General features: G+C 42.0%; 1 protein-coding gene across 2 annotated transcripts in view; it reads right to left on the bottom strand.

Annotated features, from left to right (window-relative positions):
* Nucleotides 1-3,314: 3,314 nt before the first annotated feature.
* Nucleotides 3,315-15,867, bottom strand: part of TPD52 (tumor protein D52) — a 125,492-nt gene continuing 112,939 nt past the window's right edge. For both annotated transcript variants that reach the window (XM_009942086.2, XM_075415964.1), the window contains one exon: nt 3,315-3,606. In XM_009942086.2, coding sequence (XP_009940388.2) covers nt 3,453-3,606 — 154 coding nt within the window. In that variant the 3' untranslated portion in view covers nt 3,315-3,452. The remainder of the gene's footprint in view (nt 3,607-15,867) is intronic.

Here is a 15,867-nt window from a genome sequence, read left to right as displayed (position 1 = left end):
GCATCTGTCACGCTCGTCCAAATTTCAGTGAGAAATTTGTCACTTACGAGTCGTGGGCAGCACGCAAAGCAGTATCTGATAGAGCAGGATGGAGAATTTAGTATCTGCTAATGAAGTAGGGCCTGTGTTGTTAACTGACAAGGTACCTTCTAAGGTTACCTTAAAACACTTTCAAAAATCAAGACTGTTATAGGAAAAAAAGCCTTCTGAAAAATACATCAAGAAACAAAGACTGAGATCTGGTCACACCAAAAGTCTTCTCATCTGCATAATCCAAAAAATGAATTGTGCAGGATTAAATCCATAAGGTTTTATTAATTCTCTTTGAATATCTGGTCAGTGCTTCAGAGTAAGCAAAAATTACAAAATTTAAAAGACAAGACAGCATGGCGCAGAGAGAAATTCCAGATTAAGTCAGATGAACGCAGTTGCAGAACTCAGCTCATACCGGCTTCAGGATTCTCAGCAAGACGACGGATTTACCCTTGGAGCTACACAATCTTGATGTCTCAGGACGCTGCATCAGTAGCCTTCATTTGGTTAATAGCAGTATTACACATAGTATACTTCAGAGTATTCCAGGCAGTGGTGTGGGCTAAGCACAACGCCGCAAGAGCTGCTGCAGTGGCTTTACCCTTCCTTTATGTTAGCAGAAACGACTCTCCTCGTACGTGAAGTAAGAGTGACCTCCAAACAGAAAGTCAGATTCACGCAACTGCCCAAACCAAGGCACATGTGAGGCCACTCAGGAATCTGAACTATGTGGATGAGGAAACCTCACTGTGCGTTGTTCAGGAAGAGTGAGTTGTCCACACGCTTGTGTGTGCTTGGCAACAGAAAATGCCAAGAGAAAGAGCAAAAAAGGCATGTGGCCATGAAGAAAGAGGGAACCCCTGGGGATAGGTGGCAACTAGCAGAAAAGTGTCTGCTTTTGTTATTCTTCCATATGTACAGCACTAGAAAAACCTGTTTGCATTATCAATTTCTGCTCTAAGATTTGAGTAAAAAATGAGAATACTCATAGACGCAGGGCCATGTGATTGTGCCATCACAGTTGTTGAGTAATGAAAATTGGTGGTTCCTGATGCTGCATCAAGGACACGTAGTCCACACATATTCGTGACATTCGTAGGTATTACAAATATGAAACACAACCCCAACAGCCCACCACAAAGACATTTCAGATTTCCCTGCTCTGTCCTTGTAATTCTACAATTGTAATTCAGAATTCAGGCAATGTGTGATGAGCACAGGCTACCCGAAACGGAGGCTCCTCCATGGGACAACTCTTGTCTGAACAGTTCAGAGGTCCAACAAATAACTGCCTTGAAGGCCACCGACGATGAGCTGGGAGAACAACTGGCTCTCCAGCGGCCAGAACAGCTAGCAGCAGCCTGAAACCAGTGACGGTTCAACCACACAATTTGTAAGACTGAGATGGTCTATGTGAACCTCTGGGTTTCCGCATAAAACACTAGGCTGGATTTGAAATAGCAACCGCTACGGTCTTTTCTCCAAAGGCTGCTGAGAGGAAGATTTGATAAAATCACTAATTGATACCCTACTGTGAAATAACTTGTGCCCAAGACATTAATGCACATATTTCCTCCCAAATCACTCTTATTTAAGGTTATCACACATGTAGGATGAGTTATGTTCAACAGACAGGATTTGATATTTTAAATCCCTTCTGGCTTCTTAAAAAGGCCTTCTTTTCCTACTTCAGTGCTAGGATAACTTTTTACCTCAAGGCTAACACCCGCTGAAATTCATGTTCAAACTCCCCAGATCACTGAGACGAATGAGCAAATCAAAGCAACAAAACAAGCTCACATTGCTTCCTTCCTCTCTCACTTGGATCCTCACTGATTTCAGAAACAAAACTTCAGTTTGCAAAACTATAAAAGGATCTGCTAAAACACGTCCATTCCCTTCAGAATTATTCTCCATTTTCCATGTGATTCTTCCTAGTATTCTGGGCAAATAAATACCTTATATTAAAAATATCCTCCTGGATAGCTCATGCATGAGAGGTATTTTGGAGACTACCCGTTGTTTTTGGAAAAGACCTCTAAACAGATTCAAGCTTTTGTATCCCGTTCTAAACGAATTTGGCTGGCCCGTATGAAGACTGGCAGAGTTTGGGTGGCAATCCGACCCCCGGGCAGAACTGCTCGCAGCCGCTGCTCCCCGATGCCACCCTACCCAAGCAGCCCTCAGATGCAGGGAGAGGGGTGCAGGAGCTGCAGCAGCCTGGAGCCGGCTCCCTGGTACGCCGTGTGCTTACGGATCCCGGATCTCCTCTTCCCTCACAAGACCGAAACACCAATGTACTCGGTCACGAGAGGCAGAAGGAGCCACACCATCCTTTAGTGGCTCCACCACTGCTCACCTGGCCTGCCCCAGCAGAAAGATGAGGTTTCTCTGGACTCGAGTAATGCATGCTTAAGCCACTGTGCGTTTTGCTCCACTAATACATATAGCGAGAAACACACTGTCACCGGACAGACGCTGCAGGCAAACAAGGCACGCACCACCTTAACAAAGCTCATTTTATTCCAACATTTGGGGAAAACATTTTAAGATTAAACAGACTTTCTTTCCTAAGTCAGTGGTACGAATGGCAAACTTCACTTGCCCTCACCAGCACACCTGCTAGGCACTATGCAGACCGCAAATGACTGCGCAGAACCCAGACTTGGATTCACCAGAAATCGAAAGAAATGCTCTCTTAGGGCAAATGATCCAAAAAGATACTGGAAACACCACAGCATGATTCTTTGGTTGGGCGTTCAAATACCTATTATATTTCTCTTAAACATACTTACGGCAACCTAAGACCTACACTTGGCCTACTACATTGAAATAGTTTCTTTTCATCTGTATGAAGAACCAGAGAAAATTTACTAACCTGCATTGGAAATGAGAGCCCTGATTAAAGCAAAGAACAATCTCTAGTTCTGCACGCAGATGGAGACAAAAGCACGATGTATGATAACAGAGACTAAACCCAGTATCTGCAGTAAATATTCTGCACTGCAACCTGGAAATCAGGAACCCCTGATGATGCTCTGTATGAAACATCGCACTGGAAGGAGCGCCGCAACAGCCAGCTTTGGACTTCCTCCATGGAAGTACAGTGTCTTAGACCAACATCCCTTTGGGATGGGAAGAAAAAAATCTGGAGTTCTTTAGACAAGAATATGCAAACGTTCAACTAATATTACCTACAGAAGCTCAATTAGCCTTTCACATTTAAATCTAAAGGCAACAAGCTAGAAAGATGTGTGAATGAAAAAGGAGCAAGAATCAGGTACGATGTGCTTATTGTCCTTTATTGATCTCATTATTTACATAACCAAGCAGAGAGAAACTTTTCATTGATTTCCGGAGGTAACATTTCATTGGTATAATTTGCTTTAGAGCACAAAGTGCATTTATTTGCATGAAATTTACTCCTTTTGTTTTGTTTGCTTGCTTTCCGCGAGCCCTAGGAGCACCGCATCAGCTTCCATCAAGGTTGTATCCGTCGTTGCACCCAAGAACCTAGATGTGAGTTCAAGATCCAGCAGTCTCAGCCGTACTCGGGTTCCTCTCTGATATTTTCTGTGAAGACAAGAGGAGAGGGGGAAGAAGGTAAGTTTTGTTGAGCAACGGTCCTGGATCTCCCGAGGCTGCTCTCCCGTCTGCAGACCGCAATGGCAGCCCCATAGCAAACAAGGTGCTTGCAATGGAAGTCCAACGCTGTTGTAATGCATCAGCGCTCAAAGTGCCAGGACACACTCCGTGACACCACGGAGCCAGGCTCTGTTGATACAGTCCTGCCCACAGAAGAGCAGACACCACCAGATCCCGCTGAGGGAATGCAGGCTCGACAGAAAAGCAGTTTATTATATAGAAAACTGTTTGTGCCTTCCATCAAAATATTTTACTCTATCATCTGCTATCATGCACACAACTCTCTGCAGGACAACTTATCATTAAAGGGGAGGACAAGTCATCATTAGATGATCACTAGCGACATTGCTATTATCAGAAAAGTATAATGCCAGCTAACTATGGTTTATATTTCCAACTCTGGGCCTCCGGCAAGGGAACTTTTGCCTTCTCCCCTCCTCCAAAGAGTGGCTATCATCTGCAAGTTTTTTACTACATATAATTAAAAAGAAAGGCCACAACTATTGTAATGAAACATTCCGCCTACGGGGTTTGGTTTTATTGTTTTATGGTCTTTTTTTTCTTTTGTCTTCTTTTTAAGTCAGAAGATACGAGTGTTCAACAGGTTTTAAAAACAGACCTCGTGTCAAGACAGCCATGCCAAATTAGCCAAGATTTTAGAAATACTAGCATCTTTTATAACGCACCTGGAAAGCTACTGATCAAAGCCTGGCAATAAAGCTGAGAATTACTCTTCTTTTGTAAGACCAAGTCATACCCATTCTTTTCCTAGTCAAAGCATAAAGAGCTGAAGATGCCTCAAGCTTGACCACCTTGAGCAAAAGCTAAAGAAAGTTTGAAACGTTCTCCAGTTAGCGACTGGAACAAATGTAACAGGGAAGTCCGGCCGCAGACACTGCCATCTCGCTCATACTCACCTTCCGCCCGGGCAGACAATCTTTACGTCTGACAACTGTTTGCCAGCATCGAGCAAAACTGAACTGGGTTTCAACTGTCTTCATGACATCAAACCAAGAGCCTTCTGGAAAACTAAACGTCTTAAGAAAAGATGCTGGACTTGCATTTATCCTTTTTTTATTTTTTCCACAATTTTCTTCCATTTTCTGTCAGTTCTATCTCACATTAATTTCCTGCGGCTCTTGGTTAACCCCGGGTTACACTCGGTTACGTTACAAACTGACAAAGAAGACCATCTGACATCTCCACTCTGAACAAGCAGTTATGCGGGGTCCTTCGGACAGCCACGTATCTGCCAGTGCTCATCCCAAGCAATCCTGTGGTGATCTGCACGAATCAACACCGTGGAAATACTGCACAGTTCCTTAAAAACATGAAACCAAAGTCCTTCAGCTGCCCAGAGTGCGAGGAACCACTGCTGCAGTGAAGAGCACGTATGGCACAGCTACCAAAGACGGAGAACAGCTTACGTGAGGTTGATACCTGAACAGCTGGAAAAGATCAATCCTGGCCCTTTCTATGCAAAATATTTGCATTTCAAAACAGAACAGTTTCGCAGCTGATGACAGTAACTCATGAAAGCTAATGTGCAACATTTCAGAGGAATAAGACGGGGAAAACAAAATTAAAAGATCATGGATAAAAATGGATGGTATTTTCCAGGATTTGTTACAATTATTTAAAAGATAAAGCTCTCCAAAGAAGTCAGGTTGCTTTGAGATAAGAAGGGGAATGAAGAGGAAATCTCGCTCCTTCCAGCGGCCAACAGCTGAACCTTAAATGCAGATGCCAGCTGACTAGTGATTGTAGCCATTTAGGTACATGTGAGAAATCTACAGAAAATTCCATAGCCTGAACCCAACCTTTGCCTCACCAACAGCCGCAGGCTAGATGGGTTGCCTCAGCATCCAACCATAAAGTTATCTTGATCCCTAACACTATCTTTGGCACAAATTATCTGACTTTTCTGCCTTTATCAATAAGTGGGAGGAGTGGAAGGGGCATAAGAAAAGATATTTCTTTTTTAAAAAAAGAGAAAGAAATTAATTTTTTAGAGAAGGCACAAAAAGAGGGAGAGAAGGGTATCTGAGAGGGAGTAATGGTCTATGGAAACAGAAAAGAGGGAGCTGACACCTTATGATGAGAAAAAACAAGGCTTGGGAAGACTGGACAAAGAGGATAAACGGTAAAGCAGGTGACAAGAAAGCACAGAAAACACTGTAGGCAAATAGCGTGGAAATGAAGGAAACTGTATACAGAGTAGAGCCACAGAAGAGGAAAGAGTCACTGAAAAGTAAAGGCTGCATAAAGCAAAGTCTGAGCGACACTAAACTCTGGTCTGTGAACTACAACATTCCGTGCTGCTTTTAAAAAGATGAAGGATACATTTTCAACCTGATCAAACTTAACACTGAAACGAGCGGTGCTGCGACAAATACTAAAAACCAGCAATGCCTCTGCCTTTTTCTTCTCTCCGTTCTCCCAGAGGAAAAGCAGCTCCCCAGCAACGGAAAGCAGGTCGCTACTGTGAAAACTGGCTTCAGAGCCCAGCACTTCTCTACACAAGATCGAACTGAATGAGGTTTAAATGGAATTAGAAGTCCCCTCCCTATTCAACAGTGCGGAGTGGCAGAGATATTGTGTTCCATCTTTGTAGCTGAAATACAAAATATTACTTTCATAATGCAACAGTTCCTTTTGGGCTGGCTGCTAGACTACAGTGGTAAGTGTTCTGCAGGAGAATAGATGAAACTAATATTTTCCAATCAAACCTTTAAAAGTGCTATTTAGAACCACAAAAGTCCATGAGGAAAATCTGTGAAGAAACTGTACTTCTCATGATTAATACATCTAATTTAATAATAAATCAATAATCTTGAGCATGACTCCCCTCATTTTAGCATTACGAAGACTCTGCTCGTTGTACATCTGCAGAGAATTTTGCTCAAGTTTCCAGACACGACTTTAGCATGTATTTGTAATGCAAACTCCAAGCAATTGTATTTTCATAAAAAGAGCCACAATCTTGAATGCTGCTTCAGTAACTCAAACATATTTTAGATACTTTAATCATATTTAACTCCATTATTAAAGAAGGTTTTCCAGTCACAGCACATCTGCTTACAAAGAGATCCTGAAGAACATCACTTCAAGGAGCTGACACAGCTGCCAATTTGTATGAATATAAACATTTGGTTTTGTGACAGATGTTCCCCACAGCTAAAACACTTTAGAATAAACGAGACGTGGAAGATGTAGAAAAAGCAGAAACGTGAACACAATTTTCAGGGGTGGTCTCTCCACCACATTTAGAGCTAGAGGAAATCATAGGTTGCTCTACGCATAGTAAGTGTATTCCATCCACAAAGGTATTTATCATTAAAACAGACAAAACTATACTATGGTTAAAGCAGAAGCTTGGAGCAGGACCCATAAACAAAGCAAGCATTTTATTATTTTCAGGAATGGTGTCCTAGGAGAAAGAGGACACCAGTGTAAAAGGAAAAAAACCGTCTACTCCATTTTGCAAAACAACTTGCTTTAAGTAACAATGTTGGTATTCAAGATTGTCCTATCTCATGACCATCAGCAGGAACCATGAACCTTCGCCTGACCCGCAAGCACTGTGGCGAGGATGCACGCGTTTTCCTCCTACCACTTCCTATAGCCAGGTAAGGGTTTGAAATTCACTCTGAAGTGGACAAAGATAGTTTGGTTGCATACTGAAGTGAAGGTATAGGAATATTCTACAGAACTTTAAGAAATTATTCTGCAAGCAGAGTCAAAGCTTTCTCCACTTCTATAGAATTTACTTAAAAGAGCTACCAATTTGAACCGTTTGGAAACACCAGTTTTGCATGGAAGGACTCCACCTAACACCCAGCTTCAGAGGTGGGAATCCACTGGCTGCTGCCGCCGAGCCATGACCCCGTCTCAGGCCAGTGTCGGTAGAGCACCCACCAGAAACCTTCGCCTGAATGGAAGCCAAGCATGGAAAAAACCCAAAAAAACCCCAAAGGCCTCCCAAACGCTTTCTGTAGTTTCAACGAGGGCTTGCAGGCTTCCCTCCACCTCCTGTGGAGTGGGCAAAGTTCTGGGTAGTGGCCCACCTTTCCTCAAATGTCTACTTACAGAAGATGACTTGAAGTTAAATTGGAGGCAACCTGAATATTTGTTTAAGTGCTGTTTGCAATTTTTTGAACTGTCACGGAAAAGAATTCAAAAAGAAGATGAAAATCCTTTTTCTTATTTGAACCACAGATCCGTATGACCATACCTCACCAACACAATACAGCAAGTAAGAGCACAGAGGAAGCACGCAGTCCAGCCCTGCTAACGCTGCTTAAAGAAACTTTAAAAGCAAGTACAAAAATTAAAGTTTATGTCCTCTTTCACACTAAAAGTAGGGCCTTTTATCTTTGTATGCAAATATCAAATCCCTGTGCCTTAACTCAGATAAGGTAGGTGGTCTCTTTGCTGAACACACACAAATAGCACAGTGTACACGTCCAAACTTAAGGACCCTGGAAGCTTCCTTCTGATTGACAGTAGCCCTTTTGTTGCAGTTTGGTCCCTACTCTAATCCTTTCACTTTTCCACTGAAGCTTTAAATCACTCAAAATCTTAATGATAAATGAAAGGAAACAGCCAAAAACCCCAAAATTCTTCAGTCCAGACTTTAAACTTGCAATTTTTAAAAAATAAGTAATTTTACTATGTCCCCTAAAAACCTAAACAAAAACCTCCAATACTTTTCTGTAGTAAAATTGGAGGGGGAGGATATGGAATGATGTACTTCAGCTCTTGCTAGCTTTCAAGAAAGCTGGGGACAAAATGTTCTTTTTTTAATTTAAAAGTCATTTCAGGCTACAGCAAAAGGTTTGTAAAGGGATTTAATTTGGAAAGCAACAAGCATGTAAAAACAAGAAGGCTATAACTACAAAATGGTTTTTTGATCCTAATGATACCATTTGCTACCAAGAAAATGGGGCGGTAGTTTTGCAGGTGTGCAATTTCACATGTGGAGGAAGCATCCTCATTACTACATGGCATCACGAATTTTACTCAAACTCTAAATTACAGGTGCAGACATTAAAGCATTTCGTTAAACTATCCAATATTTAAAGCTGCATGTGATCACACATTAGCAAGCAGTCCTTCTTCTATTAAAGCTACTCAAGTTATTAGTTTCAAATTTAAAGAACAAACCTTCTATGGTACTACGAAAATAACAACACAACTGCAGAAATGGCTGAGTCTCACCAGGTCTTGGCTAGCATTTCCCCCTCCTTCTACAAACGTGTTCACAGATACCCTCTACTGCGTACTAGAAAAATACAGGACTGCTATTTTTAGGCGAGTGGAGTATTTTAGCTTATATTCCCTCCCTTTCACTACTGTTTTTTAAGTCTCCATTGCTTCCTTTTGGAATGATAACCTGTGCAACACAAAGCGGAATGAACTAGCTAGGGCTGGCTATGACCGCTCTCACCCATCGTTCATTCCTTCATGCTCTGTGTCCCACCCCTCATAAACATCCTCTTCTACATGGAGTAGGCAGGCAACTATTAAATCTGGTTTTTAATTCCTATACTGAAGTTGTCATTTCAAAAATTTAATTTGAATTTTTTACATTTTTTCCATCATTACTTTTTAACATCTCCCAAGACATTCCAGTGATGCCTTTCAAAAACTGCAATAAAAGGAATCCCTGGATTATCTCCCATACAAAATATATTAACATAAAACACTCCAAAGAGAGTTAGAGTTGAGCCATGGTACTCGAAGAATAGCGTGACAAGTCTCGATGTCTTTCAATTTTGTACCGTGAGAATTTCACAGTGTGTTTATCAGATCTACTATTCACGAGGTTTTGTTTCAGTGCCTTAAGAGAGCACAGTTTAAGATTCTTAATTGTTTCATTTCCTTTTTTATTATGTGGAAGACATCACGCTATCAATCTCAGAAAAAAATTCAACAACAAAGGTAATGAAGTGAATTTGACCATCGCTTTTTCTCCAGATTTTCTCTTCACCGTCCTCACCACCATTCAAATCCACTCAAAATCACCCCGTAGCTCCTCATCAGCAACACTGAAACCACGACGCACCCCCAGAGAGCAAGCCCACCCCTAACCGACCCCAGCCCACAGCAAAGCACTGCAGCTGGGGTGGGACGAAGCTGCCTCCGGAACAGTTCATCTTGTTTCTCAAAAACGTTTTGAAGCATTCACAGATGCTGCCCACATTGGTCTCGACTTTACCAGTAAAGGGAGGCCATACAGCTGGCTTAAGGAGGTAGCCTGGCACAGATCCATATGATTTTTATATAGGTCACTCTCCGACACCCTACAGGGAAGCAGCTCAGCAAGAGCACACCACAACTTGGGTTGACGGCTGGACTTGATGATCTTAGAGGTCTTTTCCAACCTTAATGATTCTATGATTCTGTGATTCCCAGCAAGCCCTTGCTCATTGCCAGCAGACATAAAATTCTTGTTCAGAAGAAATACGGGCGAGACAGAGATTAGCAGATTGCAGTCAAGTTGAAGGCAGAGTAGTTCTACGCAGCAATCTACGTCTTGCTCAGGTGGCTTTTTCCAGCAAGGTACACACTGCACATGTAGCAACAGGGGGACGGCGATCCTGCCTCCAGCAGCTCAATACAGCAGTTAAAACACCCCACCACCCCCTCCTAGGCAATGCTGGGGCAAAAAGACCAAACCCTGGCTTTGTACATACAAGCAAGACCTCAGAAAGTGGCAGTAGAAAGGTAGCGTGAATTCTGCACAAAGCAGAACATGGGATGGTAACAGAGATACTAGGAGAGTGTGTAGTATCCTGCTGCCTACCTGTCTGTAAAAGCTATTAAAGAGAAGACAAAGAACATGCATTAAACTGAATAACCATGTAAAGATCTTGATCTGTTATTAAAAAGACTGAGCTGGCTATAACTTTACAAAAAGAAAATACTGGTATTAAAAGGCGCTTAAATCTACCTGGGAAAAGCATGTGATGGAAGGAAAATGAAGTCCAACCAATGCAAATGAAAATCACAGTTTTACCAATAATATTGCTGAACCACTGGAAAAAACCTCCAAGCAGCGAGACTTTCCAGCCATTGATGGCTTCAACTGAAGAGATGTCAAAACAGGTGTGTTAGTTCAGGTCAGCATACCCTGCTGAAATGTCGTGTCTCATGACACAGTGAAGTCCTGAGAGATGACCTGAAGGTCCCTTTTGGCTTAAATTTTATTCATCCATTATTTATTAGCACAGCACCCAGTCATTCCAATGAAGGATGGATGCTCAAAATAGGATTTTCAAAGCATCTCTATTCTCTGCAATCAAACACTTCTCAAAAAATGCTCCAAGGTTGCTGGTTACATTCCATCAGAAAATGCAATCTTTCTTCTCATGACTTATGAGCCCATTGCCACTTCAGCTGTAATTGTTTCCTACTCAATTTGTTTTCCTCTTTCGATGAACTAAGCAAGCAAACATGCTCTCATTTCTTCTGAACATTTACCATTTGTGACACCTGCTTAATAATTGTTCAGAATAGTTCTGCTCCTTGTGTCAAAGCCATCCTTTTACAAGGACAAAGGCTATACTCTGCTAGACATAAGCAGAGATCTACATACTCTGCTGGTTAAAAGCAGATAAAAGCCTCTTACATTCTTGGAAACACTTAGCAGAATGCTGTAAGCCTGTGTGAAACTATCAGCTTAAACAACAGTCATTGTCACCTTGTGTTTTTGAGCAACAAGTAAGTAGAGCCTATGGTAAGTATTGTTAAAACCAACATGTGCTCTTCGCACCTGAGGAAGCCCAAAGGCAAACCCCACTTTGCTCTGACCACTGCTAAAGCAGAAACTCAAAATCAACACCAGAAAGAGTCTGGGGACATTAGCTAGATCCTGATGTGAAAACCACAGTGAAGCACTTGAATATAGCCCTGGCCAACCGGAGCTTGCAGAATCAAGCACGCACACCAACGTCACTGCATGTACTGACACTTGGTGGGAAGATAACTACCAAACAGACTGGTAAGAGCAGCAGAATTTGGGGGTCACCCCATCATCAAGGGGTACAGTATTATCTCCGGTTATGCTTGTGGAACTGCCCAAAACCATATTATTGGTCAAGCCCTGGCACGTCCATCCTGCAGAACGCAAGTTCAGGGACCTTGTCACCCTTCCCTGTGTCTCCACTGCTGGCTACTGAGATGATCGGCAGCTGACCAAAAGCAGCACAGACGTAGGTAAGTGAAACAGGGAAGTTTTTGTTCCTGTAACTAAAAGAAGGTAATTGCAAAGCCTGACAAGAATTGTTTCATGACTGTCATGGAAAAGCCCTGTGCAAACCACTGTGAAGACACTGTCAAGCTCTGCTATTACAATGACATCAATAATCAATGGCATTTGATTCCACGACAGCAAAAAAAACCACAGCCAAAGGTGCCAAATATTTAAATGTAATTCTGTTCCACTCAGTATGGACATTTAGACTCTCAGTAGAACTTGTTGGTTGTGAAAAACTTCTAGAAAGTAACATGCTTGCCTTCAATTCAGACAAAACCAGAAGTACCCAATATTTACTAGAACAGGCCAAAAAAGTCTTGTGGTAACTTTTGCTACAGTCTCTGCAAGAAGCAATTTGTATTCACTAAAGTTTTTGGGACAGGATCATTCCCTTTTTAGAGAAGGAATCCACAGAATAATCTATATTTTAAAATGTATTTCATATCACATCAAAGATGAATGCTATAACCTTTTCTCTATGGCATGGTGAGATAAGCTTTGACAAATGGAACTTGCAATAGGTGGCTCCTGTCATCTAAGAACTTGTATCAGATATAGTTATGTCATCACACAGCAATTTATGCCAGTTGCTTTCTCAGTCTGTGACGTAAAACTTCTTTAAATTGAGAGGAAACATCACTCTAAAGGAACCAGATAAAAGAAATCTGAGTCTTCAGTACAAATTTTTATATTTTTTTTCCTGCTGTTCAAACTATGCAATGAACTATTTTGATTAAAAATTGCTCTGCAGCTTACAAAATGCTAAAAAATAAAGAGTATCATATACTTAAATATATAAAAATTTAGTCAATTATACTACAAAACAAAGAAACCTCATAGCCCTTCATACTCATGGCCACCAGAAGCCAGGCAAACTGCTTAAAAGATGAAAGAAAAAGGTACCCAAGTGAAAAAAACCCAACAAACTCATGCAAAGCATGCTCTAGCACGTTATTCCATCCATCTTTCTACATGCAATCTCTATCTCAGTTCCTGTCCCATCCCTTTCCCATGCTAAGACCTTGTCTCAGTCAGATAGTTTTCATACACATAGCCCTAAACCTTCAGCCCTCCAAACTTCAGTTTCCACAACGCTGTTCTACTGTTGCTCTTCATACATGCAGTCTCAAATTTTACTCTCTTTCTACACTTACTCCGTTTCCCTAATCACAACTCCTCTGATTTCCCACTGTCTCCCTGGGATCTCTGACCAGGTGTTTCCAGTTTTCTTTTTCTACCCTAGGAAAAACAATGAGATTTTTTTTCTTGTCCTCACTTACTGGCTCCTCACTTATCTTAGTCCCAGCCCACATACCCAGCCAACCTCGTTCTCCTTTCAGTTTCTTACCCCATCACAGGTTTTTCTTTCACCAGTACCAACTAAGTTCAGTCGTTTTTATTTTCTTGCAGTGCTTCGCAGTTTTCTCATTCAGCTGATTCTAGTCCCCTTGCATCGGCCATCCTGGCAGGTCTCATAAGGGATTAAAAAATAGTAGGGTTTGATAATCCAGAGATGCTTACTATCAAAATTCAAGTCAGCCCGTTTCTCCCCCGTACCGTCTGGGCAAAGACACTATCTATGGGAACAATGGCAATGCATTTAAAAACCTGCTGAGCCTTGGTGCTCAACCCTCAAGCTTTGTACAGCTTGGAGCAGCTGTCACACAGGAAAAGCTTCAGCAAACAAGGCTAATTCACATACTGTCAGCAGGTTTTTACAGAGACGTCTTCTAACCCTGCCCTGAGCTCCCACTGCGCTGATGCTAAGTACTGTCCATGTTCTTTCTTTGTCTTTAAGCCCCACCATAGCTACAAATTGGATTTATTCTTGTATTGGGAGAACTGGATGCTGAAGATGGGTGGGGAGGCTAGAATGGCTTTTCCAGTGGCAGTGAGCGCTGGTAACAACGTTAACGCATGGGCTGGCATACACAGACAGACAGAAAACGGAGTTGCTGAAGAGCTGAAGCAGATACCTGAATTCTCAGCCGCACGTAACTCCAACAGGAGAGCTGCAAAAAGTGCAGAAGATGGGGGAAGGCTGGGCACTAATGGTTTGGAGTCTCAGAGAAAGACTGGGAGGGCGGAGCAGGGTCTGGAGAAGATGCAGGTTGATGAATACAACTTCGGAGAATGTAGGTGAGGTCTGTGGAGAATACTGGGTTGGTGAGAGTTGGTGGGCTTGAGCAAAAAGGAGGAACTGCATGGGGCTCTCAGACAAGAGGAGAGGGAGGTACCATATGGTTCCCCTTTATGAGTCAACTAAGGCTGAGGGAGGACTGCTGAGAAGTACCAGTCTCTTCCCTGAACCTCCCTACTTGCACATCTTTCCCCAGTTCTCCTTCTGGCTGTCGGTACCTACACAAAAGCACTACCTGTAACATCTGCTCTCTGGCTTGCTCAGTCACTCTTACTGTTCACCTATGGCAAAAGTTAAGTCACGCCCAACTAACAGTCGATCTGTAAGACACATCATGTGCAGACTGCTCAGGCAGCTGCGAGACGCTCAGTGAAGAAGTAATCAAAGATCTTCGCTAAAAATATCTGACAGTATCAACACCATGGTCTGACAAAGCTAAAACAGGACGAAATGGGATCTTGCAGGGAAAAAGCACCACTGTAGCAACAGATTGTAAACCTAACTATTTCCAGCGCACACAAATCATCTTGAAGCATCACTGAGTGTAAATCTAGAATATATGCCTGCATTTAAATACCAGAGAATATTACCCAACATTTTAAGGCATGTCAAGTAATACTACTTTAAATTTCAGTTCCTTGTTAGTGTCCATTTAATCTTAATGTCCCAATAACAATCTCAGCTACTTACATTATGAATGAACAATACAGACTAATACTGAACAGACTTTTTGATGAAAAAGAGGTCATGGTGCTCCTGTAAAAGGGACATTTTCAGATTTGGTCAGGAGCATTTCTTTGTAAGCTAACGCTTGCATTATTCATTCAAATGGCTTTCACAGTTAATAAAAGCCTATTCAGAGACAACACGAAAATCTTACTGGGGAGTGACGCCTTAAAAATACAACCGGTTTGACATTGTCAGTTTGATTTTTCAGGAACTGGCAAGGAAGAGTGTGAAGCATGGAAAAGGCTCACTTCTCTGCAGAATGTCATACACCTGTCTTTGAGAAAACCCAATATTTGATGGTTCCACCTTCTGCTAAAAATAACTAGTATTAAAAGATCTTAACTGGAATCTGGAAAGGGACAGCTTTGCAAAACGTGTGTTTCGGATTTAAAAAAAAATGTGCTTCACAAAACACAAGAAACTGAAAACATATAAAGAATATCCACGAAGAACATGGGGGATCTAGACAAGGAGTAAACAGTGAGACAGCTCACCTGCCAAGCCACTCACCTGCGCACACAATGATGTTACAAGTGAGCTCAGACTGCTAGCGGCAGCTTTTAGAAATACTAAGGGGAAGGAAAGAGCATACAAAATACCATGAAAAAAAGGTATTACCAGACACTGTTAAGATATTACAAATGACAAAGGTTATCCTAATGCTGTAATACTTGAGGTTAAGGAAATACAGACTATCACCAAATATAACTATCAAAAGGAACTTGGGAGGAACATCACAAAATTTAGTTTTGGAGGCAGTAAAGAAGAAATTAACAGCTGGATATCTCAAAAGAGACATGCAACCAAAAATGGTAGTTGCAGATTGCAGGCAGACAAGGAGGGAACTCCAGGGGAAGCTAGGAAAGAAACCATGCTGCTGGGTACAGCAGCAGAATGTGTCCTGGGTTCCCGAAGCCAAAAGCAGCAGAAGCGTAGGAAGGGTTTCCAAAGGGAATTCTGTTCTTTCTTGAGCCATTTCAAAATGGAGCCATACCTCATTTTATCCACCTTAAACTGCGCAATCTTTCAACTGGATCTACATGGACAGACCCTTCACATC

This window comes from Opisthocomus hoazin, chromosome 3 (genome assembly GCF_030867145.1).
Source record: "Opisthocomus hoazin isolate bOpiHoa1 chromosome 3, bOpiHoa1.hap1, whole genome shotgun sequence".
Taxonomy (NCBI): Eukaryota; Metazoa; Chordata; class Aves; order Opisthocomiformes; family Opisthocomidae; genus Opisthocomus; species Opisthocomus hoazin.
The sequence above is the reverse complement of the archived record's forward strand: the minus strand, read 5'-3'. Positions and strand labels throughout refer to the sequence as shown.